Source organism: Rhopilema esculentum, chromosome 21 (assembly GCF_057945365.1).
Source record: "Rhopilema esculentum isolate cy_ngs chromosome 21, ASM5794536v1, whole genome shotgun sequence".
In the NCBI taxonomy this organism is placed as follows: domain Eukaryota; kingdom Metazoa; phylum Cnidaria; class Scyphozoa; order Rhizostomeae; family Rhizostomatidae; genus Rhopilema; species Rhopilema esculentum.
In genome coordinates this window covers 7070026-7086389 of record NC_142835.1, presented here as the reverse complement: position 1 = coordinate 7086389, position 16364 = coordinate 7070026, and the positions used below count along the sequence as shown (strand labels likewise).

At 36.7% G+C, this 16364-nt stretch overlaps 1 protein-coding gene across 2 annotated transcripts; it reads right to left on the bottom strand.

The window, feature by feature from the left end:
* Positions 1-591: 591 nt before the first annotated feature.
* On the bottom strand, positions 592-10437 carry LOC135684158 (glycogenin-1). 2 transcript variants are annotated; one of them, XM_065199581.2, is made up of 7 exons: positions 10304-10437; positions 7265-7406; positions 6040-6377; positions 5718-5841; positions 5094-5298; positions 4638-4817; positions 592-3283 (listed from the first exon to the last, which is right to left on the bottom strand). In XM_065199581.2, exons 1-7 carry the CDS (start codon positions 10305-10307, stop codon positions 2576-2578), a joined length of 1701 nt encoding a protein of 566 aa, XP_065055653.2. In that variant the 5' UTR covers positions 10308-10437; the 3' UTR covers positions 592-2575. The 2 variants fall into 2 exon arrangements, with proteins under 2 accessions (XP_065055653.2, XP_088971123.1); XM_089114997.1 differs by having other exon boundaries at positions 7265-7376; positions 10304-10322.
* Positions 10438-16364: the final 5927 nt, after the last annotated feature.

Sequence of the window (16364 nt, the reverse complement as noted above, 5' to 3'; positions counted from 1 at the left end):
AACAGATTTAACAAAACTCTTTTCCCTCTCTACCTTTGCTGGCATCAAGTCAAGAAACCTGCAATTGATTCTAAGGATGACGATAAAGACAACATCTGCATATAATAGCCTCTAAACACAATGTCTACACGTTTTTATAGAGCTTCAATATAATCATAGAACATTGAATCTTGCTTGCTTTGCTCCATAATGATCTTAAGAGAGGAACCTGAGCGAATGAATGAATGGGAAAACATTGACATTTTCAGCTTAATTTTTCTCGATTAACCTTTCTGGTAACATATGACTACGCAATTTAATGTTCTGTTTATAATTCACACAAACATTGGTGCAAACACTACCCTGCCAGTCAAATAGGTGCGGTTGACTTGCAAATAAAAATCTATTCCAATTTTCAGTCTTGCTAAGTTCTTGTTCGTTAAGGGTCTGATAACAAATTCTCACCTACAGACCTTGAAAAGTGAAGAGTTCTTTCACGATAAGTGGGTGTTGTCTGTACAATGACTGGCTAATGTACCATGCTCAAAAAGAAAAGAAAAGACAAAACAAAACAAGACAAGACAAGACAAGACAAGACAAAGCAAGACACGACAAAGCAAGACACGACAAAGCAAGACAAGGCAAGACTAGACCAAACAAGGCAAGACAAGACAAGATAATACATCCTAACACTGCTATTCGAAATACATTTCCGAAAAGAAAATTTGGAAAAACCCAAGGATGCGAATTTGCTCAATAATCTTCAATCTAGCAAAGGTTATGATTTGTGTGCACTCCTTTGTCGCTGCTTGACGATTCATTTATGCCTGGTTTTATTCTCAAGCACGAAGTTATAAGTTTCTTGACGATTTTTAAAGAAGTATGGTTGCGAGTCTTGGCTGAGTTTCAACTGAACATTATCAACTGGTTGATTGCAATAATTGCATAAAAATGCTCTCATTGACATATTTTCTTTAAAGGGTTTTTCAAATTCAACATATTTCCTGTCAAGGGTTTGAGTCAGACAACCAGGCACTTAAAGGGAAAAATTTGCAATATGACAATGTTCTCAACTGAGACAAAGACAAAAATAACTGCTCTTTCTTCATGTTTCAAACTTACGTCATTATGAAATGCCAAGCATATGTTGAATAATTGCTTTAATTAAAGAAATGATTTTAAAACAAAAATACTAGAGATAATCTGTCGACTCTGCAAATAAAACAAATCAGTGCCGATTCATAATTCAAGCTCAGCATATTCCTGATAAGGACTCAAAAGTTAGTTTTGTGATATTTTTTACATTTTGTTAACAACTTGAATGCAAAAAGGAAAGATACATTCTGCAGTTATGTGAGCAACAAAAGATGGAAAATTTAAAATGCTATAAACTGGCTTGACAGATACAGCACATATCGAAAAATTGTTCCTGGAGAAAACATTCAAATTAAACTGAAAGTCTGACAACTGACCAACGAAGAAAAGAAGTAGCAATTTCTACGTCATATTTCATTGTAGTAAAAATTGACTAGCATCTAATGAAAAGCATATATATATATATAAAGGACTTTAAGCACAAATATATGCACAAGCAAAGTTTTCTGCGAAGCGTGCCCTAAATGTTTACAAGAACTTTAAGCCTTGCTCCATCTACCATAAAAAATTAATTACAGAGTTCTGGTGGTTACTTTCAGTTTAAAGACTAATTATGATTGAGAACACCAATATCTGATGAGATGAATATGTAATTATGGTTGCAAAAATAAATTTAATGTTCTCTTAAATAGAACTTAAGAACATTTCTTTTTTGATTGAGGAGCAATTAATAAATAATGACTAAATTCTGCGATGACTGTCTTACATAAAATCAAAGAAAAAACGACGGCTTGAAACCCTGCTACCACACCAATAAATTTGATTGTTCTTTCACGGCTCTTGTTGTAAGCATCATTCACAATCATTCTTTTATGATGCTCTTTTGTGAATTGATTCTTTTATGATACCCACGATGATTGGTGATGATTCATGATTATGATGATGATTGTGATGGTCATAGAGTTGTTTATCTTGCCATCGTTTTTTTCTTTGACATTCATTGAAAGTCTACTAATCTTAGTTAAGTGTTACAGTTTTTGAATGAATCTTGTACAAATTTGCTATACGTTCTATGGACAAACTTTATTTTATAGAAAAGTCTACAAAGAGATCTTTCTTAATTTTGAAATATTCTATGTGATCATTTCCAACAACAGGAAAAGTTTTCCTCGAGTTTTAGCATTTATGAACACACTAAATTAGATAGAAACACTGAAAAGGCTTATTCCTATATCTATTTGTGACCACAATGGGCACAGTCGAGGACCACATAAAAATACAAACATATTTTCTCTATGATTCCTAGAAGAAATTGAGCTATGATCCAACTGGACCATTGCTTTTACCTTTTTGACGAAATGGCAGCTATCGTAAGGAAAATATCTCACCCTTTGGATTTAAGTAAAATTGGTAAACTAGATAATTCTTTAGAGAAATATTTTCTAATTCTAAAGCGAACAGTGATGAACACTGCAAACAAAACAGATTTAACCAGCCATTGTCAATTGGAAATTGTAGTAGCATCATCTAATTCAACCTGTATTTCTGTTTGCACTGCCTTGGATATACAGGCATAGCTTGTCTGCGTAGCTCTTGAAATTTTCTCCGGTTTCTGTGAAACAAATTCAGAGTAGGCCGAATCCGTCAGTGACAGCACAGGGGATGTTTCCCCACTAGCCCTTGAATACTCTGGACTAACTGGATCCCTATATACATTCGATAGTTTTTCATTGTCAGCTATCCTTGATTCATTTGAACTGCCATCTACTGTATTCAAAGACTTTTCCATTTTTTGGAGGAGTGAATTGAGATACAATTCAATGTTATTAAAGCTGTCTTCCCCTGTGAAATCAATGTTGCCAAGCTCCCATCGTAGGCGAGCTGCCTGCTCAGGATCTAACTCTACTTCCTCAACTGTCTCTTCCTTCTTCACTTCTTCTTGGAAATCAGGCGTATGATTTGAAGTTTCAGTGTCAGTATGGTTTGACCATCTGTTTACTGTTTGTACCTCATATTCGGAAGGTGGAAAAAAATCACAGGGAGCTGTGTATTCAGCAGAATGGTAGTTTAAATGAAATGCTAGTGACATGTGATTGTCTTGTGGAGATTTTATGTCGTTTTCTTGATCATTAGCAAAATTTTGTTCTTTTTCATTGTGACCAGGCTCACCATAGTTTCCCTGATAATCATCATGGTCAACATTGGGGGGCTATAACAAAAAAATCAGTTTAATCGAATCGTGGGTTGTTGCAAATTAGAGCAACGAAGAAGGTCACTATGGTAGCCGATTGTGCAGATACTTTTCAGAATATTTGAAAGATCATTTGCTAAACATCAGCAAAACTTATTTTGTTAATTAGATTTGCTCCCCTTACTTTGGCTTAGCCATTGCAACAAGTGGAAATTATAAAGCTCATTGGGGTTTCGATTGAGAAAATTCTGAATTGGAGGGATCATATTAACAAACTCAATAATTAACAGTTAAAATACAGTTGAGCTTTCTCTAAACTTCCTTTTCTTCTTACCAAAAGACTGCTTCTTTATCCTCTATGAAATTCTAGCTCTTTCTAAATTGAGTTTTCGCCTTTAAGTGAAATGAATGAAAAATCGTATTCTCAAGATCAGTAAGATTGGGGGGGGGGGCAAAGGCGAGTTGAACCAGGAAAATTCGGGGTCCACACCCTTTAGAATACCTGCAAATGATATTTTTTAAAGAAATTATTTGCCATTGGGGGCGTCTACCCCATCTTGCCTCCCCCTCACTACGCCCCTGTTCAAGGTCCTTATTTCAAAAACCGTAGATATCATATTTCCAAGTTACATCAGAAAGCAAACATTTGTGAACTGTTTAACCCATTTGATTTTAAAATAGTTTGCTTCATGTATCGAGTCCTCTCCAATTGACTTTGTTTATCTTTATCCCAAACAAAAGGAATCACTATTATCATACATGCAAATAAAAAAGATACATGACAAGTTTATGGGACAAACTCAGAATGGGCTGGAAATATGCTTCTTAACCGGAGAGCTCGTCTTTTTAACAATATGCTGGGGACCTTGACAGTCTTACTAGCTATAAAGCTTTCACGGCAATATTGAAAAAATGAAGGTCAACAGTTGCAATTAGATAGCTCCTTTCACAGATAGGTACTTCTTTGCCCGATTCATGATAAGTGTCTCAATCCATTATTAACAAAATTGCATAACCTCATAGAATTTCAGATCGTGTGATTTGCACGTGCAGGCGAGAAGTCGCTCATTGCAGTCGATAGACAACCAGCTTTTGGGGGATTTTAGGTAAGACAGAGTGTTAGATCGGTTGAATTATCCCTCTTTTGACCTCATTGCGTCATGGGCTGTCTGCTTACGAACGATTGTTCCCCTTACCCGATACTCGTATTTAAAAATCTGACATTCTCCAACAAACATCCAAAACAATAAAATTTTTATGAACAGTGCCATACTACAACCCTTTAATAGTGGCCAATTTAAACGCCAATAGTGCGAGCAAGCAAGGGATCATAAAGCGAGAGGAAATGGGGAAATAGCAAGTAAGATCTTACCTCGACGTTTGGTACACCTTCTATTACATTGTCGATGTAATGCTGGATGACGTCAAAGCGATCCTTCCTTGTGAAATCAATTTCACCTCGCTCCCAGGCCTTTTGCTGCTCGGATACGGTTTCCTCTTTAGGCTCTCCATGAAACGCTAGCGACTCACTCTGTCTTTCGTGACATACATGCTGAGAAGAAAGCAACAACGCTATCAGAAAACGCACGCTCGTAACATGGTACTGTGAAGGCTTTGAAAATGAATGGGAAGCAGTTTGAACAAAATATATCGTGAAGAGAAGGGCTCAGAAGTTTTAAAGCATGTTGTTGACAATGAAGGGTAGGCCCGTAAGAAAGATAATGTCACAAACTTCAGAAAGGTCTATTAATTGGCGAATCTAAAAAACGATGTACCCTCCCACTTTTCCCTGAGCTTACCTCATGTATAAGTATGAGGCAAGGCTTACCTGATTCGATGGCTGCTCTTGTTGAAATGGAACATCCGGATGCAACTTGTAATATCTGTCCCACCACAACTTGTGGAAGTTTTGCTGGAATTCATCTGCTGGTGACGAGGACGGTCTATAAGCGTGAGACTTATTGTAATCGTAGCCTTGCGCCCATGGCTTTGAAGAGCCGGCGTAACGCACTACTTTCACGCTTTTTCCATAGCTAGTGTAAATGAAAGGCAAGAATTATAACCATAGCAGGAATCTCCTATGATACTAATTAAATCAAAAAGCCCTGTAGGAATCAAACTAATCGACAGAGCTATCCCTGTGCGAGTTAGTAATTGGTTATCCTCTAGAGCCAAAAATCTTGCACCCTTGTCAATGCAAACATTACGTAAATTGACATGGTTCAGCTTGGGATAGACAGGCTAAAGTTTAAGGGGTTGACAATTCTAAAAATCCATAGCAACGCAATGAGGAGCCTACAGCTGCTTCAGCTAGCATTGCATTTGTCATCATGTCAATTAAAGGTGTCTTTAGTGTACTATTTATTATAAAAATAAATCGGGATGATATCTAATCAAGCAGAATGTCTTTGCAGCAACAACCTACTGAAAATTATATCTATGACGAACGTACTGGTTGATAGCTGGAGCATATGTGTAACAGGTGCTAGCGACCATATTGTATATGTAGGGCAAATGACTTGTCAGCGTTTTCGACCATTCTTTGAAGTACATGTTCAGCAGACCCTGGTCAGTTCCTGTAAAAAAGTGGCAAAAATCAAACCAGTAGGAGGTGATTGAGAAAGGTCAAATTTGAAATTTGGACATCTGAAAAAGAATAGCCATTTTAGTTGACATACTTGGAATTTATTGCTTCTACAACTAGTTTTACTGTTTGCAATAGTGAATTTCCTTGCAGCTAGCTATTTCTGTAGGTTTGCTCGCAACAAACTTACCATCAAAGCTTCCATGCTCATCTGCAAATCTAACAAGTGCCTGGTACGTGTCAAAGGAAGGGACAAAGACGAACACTCCACTGTTGAAGCAGTCTGGCCAACCTATATCTGGAGCAGCAGACATTTCGTCTCTTTCGAAAAGCTCATCAATATTTTGAAGAACCAGATTATCTGCATCAATGAAGACACATTTCCTGTACTGTGTTAAGGTCCATATTTTCAGCTTGAAGAATGCTAATCCTAATTCCGGTCTATCGACAACGCTTGGGGTTGCAACATATCCTGGCTGAAGCTCGTCTACCAAAATGACGTCATCCCATACTTGGGTGAGCCTGTTTCTATAACAAAATGACAATTAATCAATAAGAACGAAACTCTTGCATACAGTAAAAGTTTATGGGCAGTCAGCAGTTAATTGTCTGTGACTGTCTTTCTTCATTTGTAAACATAAATGACGGAATTATATCATTTTGGTAGCATGGATGAAAAAGGCTGATGTTATTTCATCATCTATGTAATGGCCACATATTCAAAAAATAATGACCCTCATATTCTGGGCTCAGCTTAGCTTCTGCTGGCACAGATTGCATAAAAAAGGACTTTGTTAGTATTAAATTTGTTTTTACTTTTAGGGGAACAGATGAAGTCCCAGAAAATAAAGAATATTCGCTTTAGGGAGGTGTTGTTAAAAAGTTTGCAGTGAAAGTGAAGCTTCATTCATTGAATCTATCACTTGTCATGGAGAAATTTAAAATTTCTTTAAAGTCACATTTTCAAAAAATCTATTAAAAATTACACGATAAAGCAACTCTTTTAAACTTCTTCCAGAAATGTTCAAGAAATGTTCAGAAAAAATTGAAGGTAAAAAAATTGTGCCGAGGTAAGTTTTTTCCCGAAAAAGTATTTTAGCTTGACCACAGCCTCAGCCGATTTGCTGGTAAGCTGGGATCCACTACCATGTTTAGTATGTAGTTTTCTTACAAACTTTTATTAACACTTCATGGTAACCATCCAGAAACGAAAAAATCCTAAGAGAAAATTAGGATACATAAGTATTACAGTTTTCATTTCATTCTTAAAACGTGAGATAATAAATATTAGGGAACCAAGTAAAATATACAGGGAACCCGGCAATTTTAGAAGAAAATTAGTTGCAGAGATGGAGAATTAAGGAACTGATCTTATGCTAGCAGACATGTTATCCACCTGTGTTACTGAAACATACCTCATGACCTGTGACACATTGTTTGAGATAAGCAAGGCCAATTTCCTGCTAGTGTTGGTGTCTCTCAATGAATCGCCAAGGACCAGGGCTGTGGTGGCATAGGTGTCGTTAACTGCAAATGACACAAACGCCTCGTCCTCAGCTGTAATAATATAAATTTAGTAAATTCTTGAATAAAAATAAGAGAAAACATCACAAAACTGAATTAAAAAAAGGTCTGATGGTGAGAATTGGGGTAGCAGGGTGTAACAGGATCGCTGTATACTTCTGTAACCTCTTCCCCATGAAAGTATTTAATTCTCATGCGTAGTAGCCAACTGTCACTCAACCACATGTATTTAGCATTTCCGTTTTAAAGAATATAAATAGATTGATTTTGTAGTTAAAGGAGCTTTTCAATAATCAAGAAAATGTGAGAAACTATGAAGTCTTCTTCGTCTAAATCCTAACGTGATTCGAAGTACTGTCACAAGGGGTGGGGGGGGTGGGTACAGGACTGCTGCTAGGTGGGACAGGCCCCGGAGCAAAGCCTGAGTGGAGCCCAGAAGGTGCAAAAGATTTAAGGGCCATGCCCTGTTTTGTTCCTGGAAACAACCCTTGCTCTGAAATTGAATGCTAAAATGGGCTTTATACGTTACTTGGTAGCGTGGTTTGAGTGTTCATCTTTTCTAGGTCTTTGGCCTGGGGTTCTATCAATACAAGGTATGAATGCAGTGTTACAAATTAAGACATTTGCAATTCAAAATGAGTCAACTTCTGAGCCTCTCTCATCACCATATATTTTATTCAAACTGCTTCCCATTAATTTTCAAAGCCTTCACAGAACCACTTTACGAGCCTTTAATGGCAAAATCGTTCATAACATCACTTAAGGCTGAACTTGTGCTACTGGGAGAATATCCTGGATTTTGCTATTACAAGCAATTAGTAATACAAAATATAATGAATCTTTGGTTTCCCTCCCTACAGGATTTTCATCCTGAGAGTTTTTCAGCAACAAAAATATTGTGAGCAGGTCTTGGTTACTGAAATTGTTCACTTTATATTGGGATGTGATTTATCACGAACAAAAATCATGTCTTTTTCAGTAGTGCAAGGTAACTTGATGCAGTCCTACCTCAGCATATCAAAATATTAGGGTGAGGGCTTCTTCTGAAGATGGGGGCTTATTGCCAAATTTTGACGGAGGGGGAAATTTGAGAGTTATGGTATGAAGATGGTTTAATAAGGACAAGATGCGGAAGAAAAGGTAAATTTTGAACTGACACAACTGTAGAGGACTTCAAATGAGGGGACCCCTTTGGGTTCAAGGACTGAATGAGATTCAATGAATCAATATAAAATAGAGAGAAAGTGGACTTGCTAAAACTGAATAGATTCTTTGTTTTTATGCATTTAAGAACAAATTTGCAATTATATGTTTATCCATTGCTTTACAAACAGAATCCACTGCATAGAATACCTGCAAGATGCTACTCTTTTTATATAGCAAAATTCATAGATTTTAATCTGCTTAGCTTGCTAACATTCAATTGTATGTAGTCTAAAATTGTCTGTTGACCATGGGGTAGTCATTATCTTTCACTCCCCTTGGTATCCTCCATGTGGGGTAGAATAGTAACTAGGATAAGTATAATAGAGAGTAACATGTTTTGTAACATTTTATATCCATGAACAAAAAATCAGTCAGAGACTTTGTGGTATGAATAATTTTATTAATTGAGAACAGAAGTTGAGTTTTTCAACATTTCACAACAACTGTCTAAACCCAGTGAAAGGCTACCATGAGCTGGTGATGGATATTAGATACCTACACTCCCACCTTATCCATCTTTTTAACAATATTTATGGCTACAGCATCTTTAAATTTAAATCTTGAATATGTCTCAAATTCACTTAACAATCCAAAAAGTTGAATGTGGCAGTGCCCGGTAAATTCAGGGAAAAATTTGGATTCTACAGAAGTAAGGTAACTAACAAAAAGGGATAATTTTAAGCAAAATTAACTTGATTCTTTACCAACTTACAGTAAAAATTGTCATCAGCCTTTTTGGATACAAGCAACCTTAAACTTAGAACATCTTGCCACACTGCTCCAATCTTGGTATCAAGGATTAGGTTTTGCTAACTAGATCGGGGTGTGTTGATATGAAAAGAGAAAGAGGGCCTGCCAACAAATTTAAAAAATAATAGCAAATGCAGGAAGGGGAAACCCCTTGTCTTTTATAGAAGAGGCCTAGGCCCCCGAGGCCCAAAGCTCTACGCTTCTGTAATTTAGTTAGTTTATTAAGTGAATAACGAGCATGCAGAGACACCATAGAGAGAAGACTCTTCTAAACCTCCTAAATTTAGATAGAGGGAAGTTGCACCTGTTCCCCTGTGCAGCAGGAACACATGCAAAAGTAGAAATTAGCCAAAGTATGCTAAGGAGACTTTTTAATCATATTTAGTTCTAAAGTAAACATTTTGAGTTCAAGTTAATAAATTATCCCAAACCCCTATCTTATTAATAGTCGTCAATTAATTGACTGCCACCGAAATAGACCAAATTCAGAGTTTCCCCGTTTTATGCTTCTGCAAAACATCAAACATTTGATTCAAGCCACTCAAATCAAATGAAAAACTCCTTTACCTCAGCATTTAAGTTCATATAAGTCCTGAAAATCGTCAACCGTGTCCAGAGACAATAAAATTAGACAAGACGAACGCCAAAAGGTAGGCCTAAAACAATCATGATGATGACTTTTGACCCACGTCCTCCGAACCCTCAAGGCCATTATGCCCAACGCCCACTTAATAAATGAGAGTACACGGAATTCTCCCGATATCTATGATTTGTTTTTAAACGACAATAGCAAATGACAAACTCTACAACGTTTCGACCTGAATCCACCTGTTGCATCAGTCTGATAGATTGATTGTCTATATGGGGGATTAGGCCTAGAACAACGTAGGCAATACAAAACGACTCACACCAACTTCTTCAAGGGCGGGATTACATTTAAATCTTGATCAAGGGGACGGGAAATGTAAACTTACCCATTATTGGGAATGATGTTTTCCCTCTTCCTCGATATAGCTAGATTCGCCATGCACCACGTGCCACTCCTACCTTTCGTATCTGACCTAGCACAAGATGTGAAAGGACTGTTTCGCAATTTTATAAACAAAGAGATCAAAGAGGACCCAAATGGCGGTGCGGCGTGTTCTTCTGTTGCCGGGGGCTCTAAGCAGAAAAATTTCTCATCCAAAGACAACCGGTAAAAGTGATCCTTTTCAAACTCTAAATTGCACAAGGTGTGAAAAATTTCGAAAGCGGAGAAAGCAGGGCCGTAAATCTGTCTTGTCAATATTGGGAGGGGGGGGGGGGGCGAGTGAATTTAAAGTGTGCAGTTAGTCATGGCACCAACAAGCAATTTATGGTATGTGTGTATCGAAACAGATGCGTAACTTAAAAAACAAAAATCATATTTTTAGATTTAGTAAGATTTTTTCATCTCTACAGAAGGTATTTACAGATACTTCTTTAGAATTTTGATTTTCTTATAATTGAATTGATAAAATTTTCAGAGACAGGGGAGGAAATTGAATCTGGGGGGCTTTTTTTGTTTTTGGAAGTTGCTTTTTTTGTCAGTATTCGCAACATACATTTTTCACTTTTTCAAAATGTGTGTTTTCTGTTCGAGAGCAAGCGACTTTTTCCTGAATCCATATCGGATTCGAAAAAAACAGGGATGTATCCAAGAACATATTCGGGCTCAAAGCGAAAATTTTCTTAAAAAAATCGAGGCTGGGCAAAATTAATTGCAATCTTATAATATAGAATGTAGTAATTGCCTCTCTCCCCATCTAATGCAAAGGTACTTCTTTATTGACGTAGTAATTTACGCAAATTAATTTTGAACAGTTTTTTGGCGGTACAGAACTTGAAAATGGCTTTGAAAAAAGTAAACATTTTACAACATATTGGCTAAAACTTTGTTGTAAAATGTTGTTGTAATATGTTGTAAAATGTTTGCTTTTTTCAAAGCCATTTTCAAATTGATTATATTTATTGCCCTCTTTGTCTTTTGGCCTTGTTCCTAGCTACAGTTAACTTTTTTGTGTCTATGCTATTTTTATGTCACTATTGTCACTAAATGTGCAGTTAAGGAGCTATTAGGGCCTAGGTTTTGAGTAAGGAATTTTATAAAAAGGCGTGAAATGAATATATGTGTAATGTGGATTTGTTGAGATTTATGACGACTTAAACGATTCTTTTCTTACATGTTTTTGAGATTCATTCAAGAGGTGACTGTTGGATAAAATATTTGGGGCTGATCCCCCATGGGCACCTTCACCGAGCACCGACTTGACACCACTCTGCAAATATAAATAACAGCCATCAACAATAGTCAACTTGCACTTGACACCATGACATACATCATAGTCATAGTGGCTGAAGTTTGTTGCAATAACACAGAAAAACTTAGTTTGGATCTGACCCAGCTAACAGGGATTCCCTTCTTTAAAAGAAAATAATGATAATTTGCAAACAAAATCGTTTTGCCCTTGGTTTGGGGGGAGGGGGTCCAGTCCCTCCCGTCCCCTCGGAATTTACGGCCCTGGAAGGAAGCTTTGTGAACAAGACTCCTTTCGAAATCACTTCTATGCCCAAAATTAACAAGGCCTTTATTAACATACTAACTAGGGGGCACTCTGCCCCTCCAGCCCCAGTTACTTTCCATTTTTTTAAACAATAAGCTATTGTCCTCCTATTGTCGCACGAAGCTCAAGTTCACCGAGTACTTTTCTTTTTGATCCTGTTGTGAAACCATATGGCCTCAAAATGCAGTGGACATACTAACAGGAATTTATTTGTACTAGCATGCACTCTTGTTGTTTTTATCATTAGACACACTTGTTTCAGAATTGGTTTTTCTATAACTATATGCTATAAACGTGTTCTAAGTCTGCTAAAAATCAGTTTGGCATGCCATTTGTAGTTGTGTGATTGACTAGCTGATAAAGTCTGCTCTACAAGAACGGATTTGCGTCACTCTCTAATCTAATAATTTTGTGTCCTTCAGTGAATTTTGCGTCGATTAGGTAGCCAGCAGTTAAAGAAAGAATGCAAAAAAATTACATTATTCATCTTCCAATCTTCTTTATCTTTTCCAATCTTCCAAGCTTACTTTTAAAAATCAGCGTTTTACATCATTTTAATGTAATCTGAAGGGATGTGGCACCAACATCCAATCCTTGCCGCTTAAATCCGTCCCTGCTGCTCTGTTTTGCTAAGATGAGAGTACATTATAAAGACACATTGCTTTCTTGCCTCTAATTTTCATCCTGAGAATGGTCATGCTGGCACGTTGCTCTTAATTCATTGGCAAATTGAATTGGTGTGCTCTAATAAAGTGTGTTCTTATAAAAAACATAGCAGAAATTGATTTGAAAATGGTTTTCTAAAAAGCAAACATTTTAAGTCACACTTTAGCTTTTCGTCTGACACTTTTCAAGTCTTCAGAGTATAAAATGTCAGAACATAGATCAAAACACTAAGCTAGGAAATATATTATATATTTATACCCAGTTGTGGATCGAAATAGGCCAATCAGAAACGCGAGCACATGACTGTTGACGAGCACGGCCAAGCTAAATGTGACGACAAGTCCGTAACTTCGTTTATAAACCTACTATACATAATAGACAGGGAATTTTGCATAACCATCTACGCAAACTGCCTAACCGAAATTTTTAAAGTTTAAGTCATGAAAGTAAAGGCCACTGATCATTTTAAGTCTTAGGTACATTCCGGCAAATGATTGGAGGTAACTTTTCAGAAAGCGTGAAAAATGCACGGTCAGCAAAATTTTCAAATCTGATTATTTGATCAGAAAGGTCTTGCAAAACTGGACGAAAAATGATAAAACGTCATTGTTTCCTGCCGTAATTTTGTAGTGACCATTGTCGAACGTTATCATGTTTTCCATTGTATCAACGTCATTAACACCTTCCATTGTCTCTGTATCCACAGTAACGTAATCAACAACACTTTCATAGCGTCCCCTTGTTTTATGTATATACGCACTGTATTGTAACTAGTTCAATTCAGTTCAGTGAGAATCAAGACACGCGATAGGCACATCGTCTCTCTCTGGCCCCGTGTTCTCTGCACGTAAAATAAGACACAGCACTGGTTGGCAATGACATGTTAATCGATGGATGGATTTATTTAGCAACTACATTGATCGCCGTTCCGATGTACACTAAAATTTGACATGCTGAGTAGATGTTTGATGTTTGGCAGAAGCATAAAACGGGGAAACTTTGAATTTGGTCTATTTCGGTGGCAGTCAATTAATTGACGACTATTAATAAGATAGGGGTTTGGGATAATTTAAGATGCAACTCCGACTATTTTTTGATAAAGATGCAGAATAAAATGCAACTAAAACATTACAAATAGCTATTTTTTGACTTTGGTACTTGTTGCCCAGGCTGCTGTTGGGTATCGCAGTATGACCTTATAACTTTGCATGATATTCACTGAAACTTTGTTTTTGAAGGACAGTTTGTTTATTTGAGATTTGTCTTCCTATGTTCTCGTTGTTTTTTGGCCGTTTCTGCAACAGGGTGGAATATATCAGCGATCATAACCACGAAACATTTAGTGTTCGACCTACATGAAAAGTCGAGGCACACCATTCAAATCAACAAGCACGTATTTTGGTCGACGAGGCACGTCCATGCCGGTAGGCAGGTAAATTAATACCTGACAAGAACTAACGAAAAGTTCAAATGATTAGCTTTGAATGTTTTCATGTCATTGACAAGGACTCTGACAAAGACAGTGACATCGACATCCTTTGACATTTTAATAACCTGAAATTATCATTTATGAACTTTGAAACATTTCACACAATCTTCATTGCATGTTTTTAGGAATGGAAAACGTTGTTTAAAGCAGGGATGAAAACAAATGGCTAATTTTGGAGGGGCGTGGAAGGATGAAAATTCCAACTTTAACTTAGAAATTTTTCATTCGACCTGTGAATCTACTTTACCTACCAAATCGATCATTGGAAAAAGCCCTAACTCCGTATATCTAGTTTCTTATAATTACCAAAATTTTACACATAATAATTAGCCTAAGGCATAAAAGCCTAAATCTCTAAATTTGGATTAACATGACACATACTGTAAGAAGTAAAACAACATCTAAGCAAAACCAGTACTAGATGTATTTAATGATAAAAAGTAATATTCTTTCAAGTCAATTAACAGCGGTTCTTCTCTTTTTCTGATTGCCCATCTTAAAGCTATTTGCTGCAGATAAATTTTATCTAAAATATATTTTTCACGATATGGAAGCATCAAGGAATTGAGCCTTTTATCTTTGTTCTTGATCCAACGAAACTATTAACAATTTTCAGAGAGCCAGATGCTTTTTCGTTCTTTACAATTGAAATGATATTGAGAGCAAGTGCATATGCCCGATTCGTAAGATGAAACACTCTTCTTTGATCAAATACTTCTGCTGCAGCTTTTGCAATTTTTTCTTTCTTCTCAGCAGCTTTATCATAGCAACTTATGATAAGGAGTTAAGGACATTTACAAAGAACAGGCGAAGCTCAGCATACACTAGCGTTGAGAATTTTTAGTACCGAAAGATTCTTAATTTTTTATCGAATTAACTACTCGTAGTTCTCTCAAAAAAGCTGTAAAGTTTCAAACTGTAACTGTAATTATTCCAAACTGTAAAGTTTCAAGTTTTTAACCGGAAATCTACTTTGCCTGTTCGTAGTTTGATTCAACTTAACCCCCGAAAGAAAGAAAGCAAACGGCGCAATTGTGCAATTTGGATCCAAACTATTAATGGATGGGTCCGCTTAAGCCTGTGAATTTCAATAAGGTTTAAACTTTTTACATCTAAAATCCCAAAACTTATAAAATATAAAATTCAGAAGTTTGGTCTTATAAAAAAAATCCAAGTCAACCGTTAAGTTTTCCAATTGTAACCGGATTTTCCAAACTTTTGGGGGGGGGGCGTTAGGCCATCACGCTCCCTATTATTAACGTGCCTGGTTTAACGTCTGTTCTTATCTTTTTATCGCACTTTTTTATCATTTCCCATTTGAAACACTTTTCATTTTGCATTTAAGAGGGGACCATGGAATCAAAATGAGAATTGCCAAATCAGTGTGTAAACACGTGTTTTACCCCGAGGAAACCCCTTCGCATGACTCAGATTCTGGATCCCCTGCTCCTGCACGGTGTTCAGTTGTCAAATATATCTGAAGAATAATTCCCGAGCAAATGCAACTAAAATACAAATGGGACATTTGCTAATAAGGCCTAAACTCAGAGAAAGTTTATGTTTAAGAAAAACCTCTTCCGAAAAGGATTACTAATATAATTTCAAAAATTGGCTGTCGCATGTGCGAACGGTGCGAACATATAGAATTTTTATCCTATGATGTCTATATCAGATAGTTTGGAAATTTGGAAAAGGGCAGTTTGAAAAAAAAATTTGTGTTCAGCTCTCAACTTTCCGTTTTTAAATCAAGAATGAAACCAACTATTGAGCCTCGAAAGGGAGCCAGTCTCGTATTCGCATAATCAAAATTGACTTCCCTTCCTCCTTAATCTCAGACACGCTTCACAGACCAACAATACGGAAGCCGTCAAGTTACGTTATATGAGCCATGGGATAATTTGTATAAATTTAAATACAATATTTGAACAGAAACTGCGGTAAACCAAGGCCAATGGATTATTCCTGAAGAATCTTACACCGGAGATATTTATTCTTCTGACATTAGTATATCCTTAGATTACGCCCAACGGAAGACAATTGTTTAGAGTGACCGGCAAAATTGTCGAAACGGCTGAGAAGCTTGGGATAAACGCTCAACCGTTCAGGACAGGTAGGGCAATTTAAATGTTAAGTCAAAGTCAGATCGCCATATCATGTTTACTAGAAAGGGTAAAGGATCTACCTTTTTCAGTTTTGGTTCAAACGAGAAAATAACAAATTTGAGATACGAGACACAACAATTTTGTGTCAAATGCCTTGGAAGTGCAGTTTTACCAGACACAGCTATGGACTCGTGCG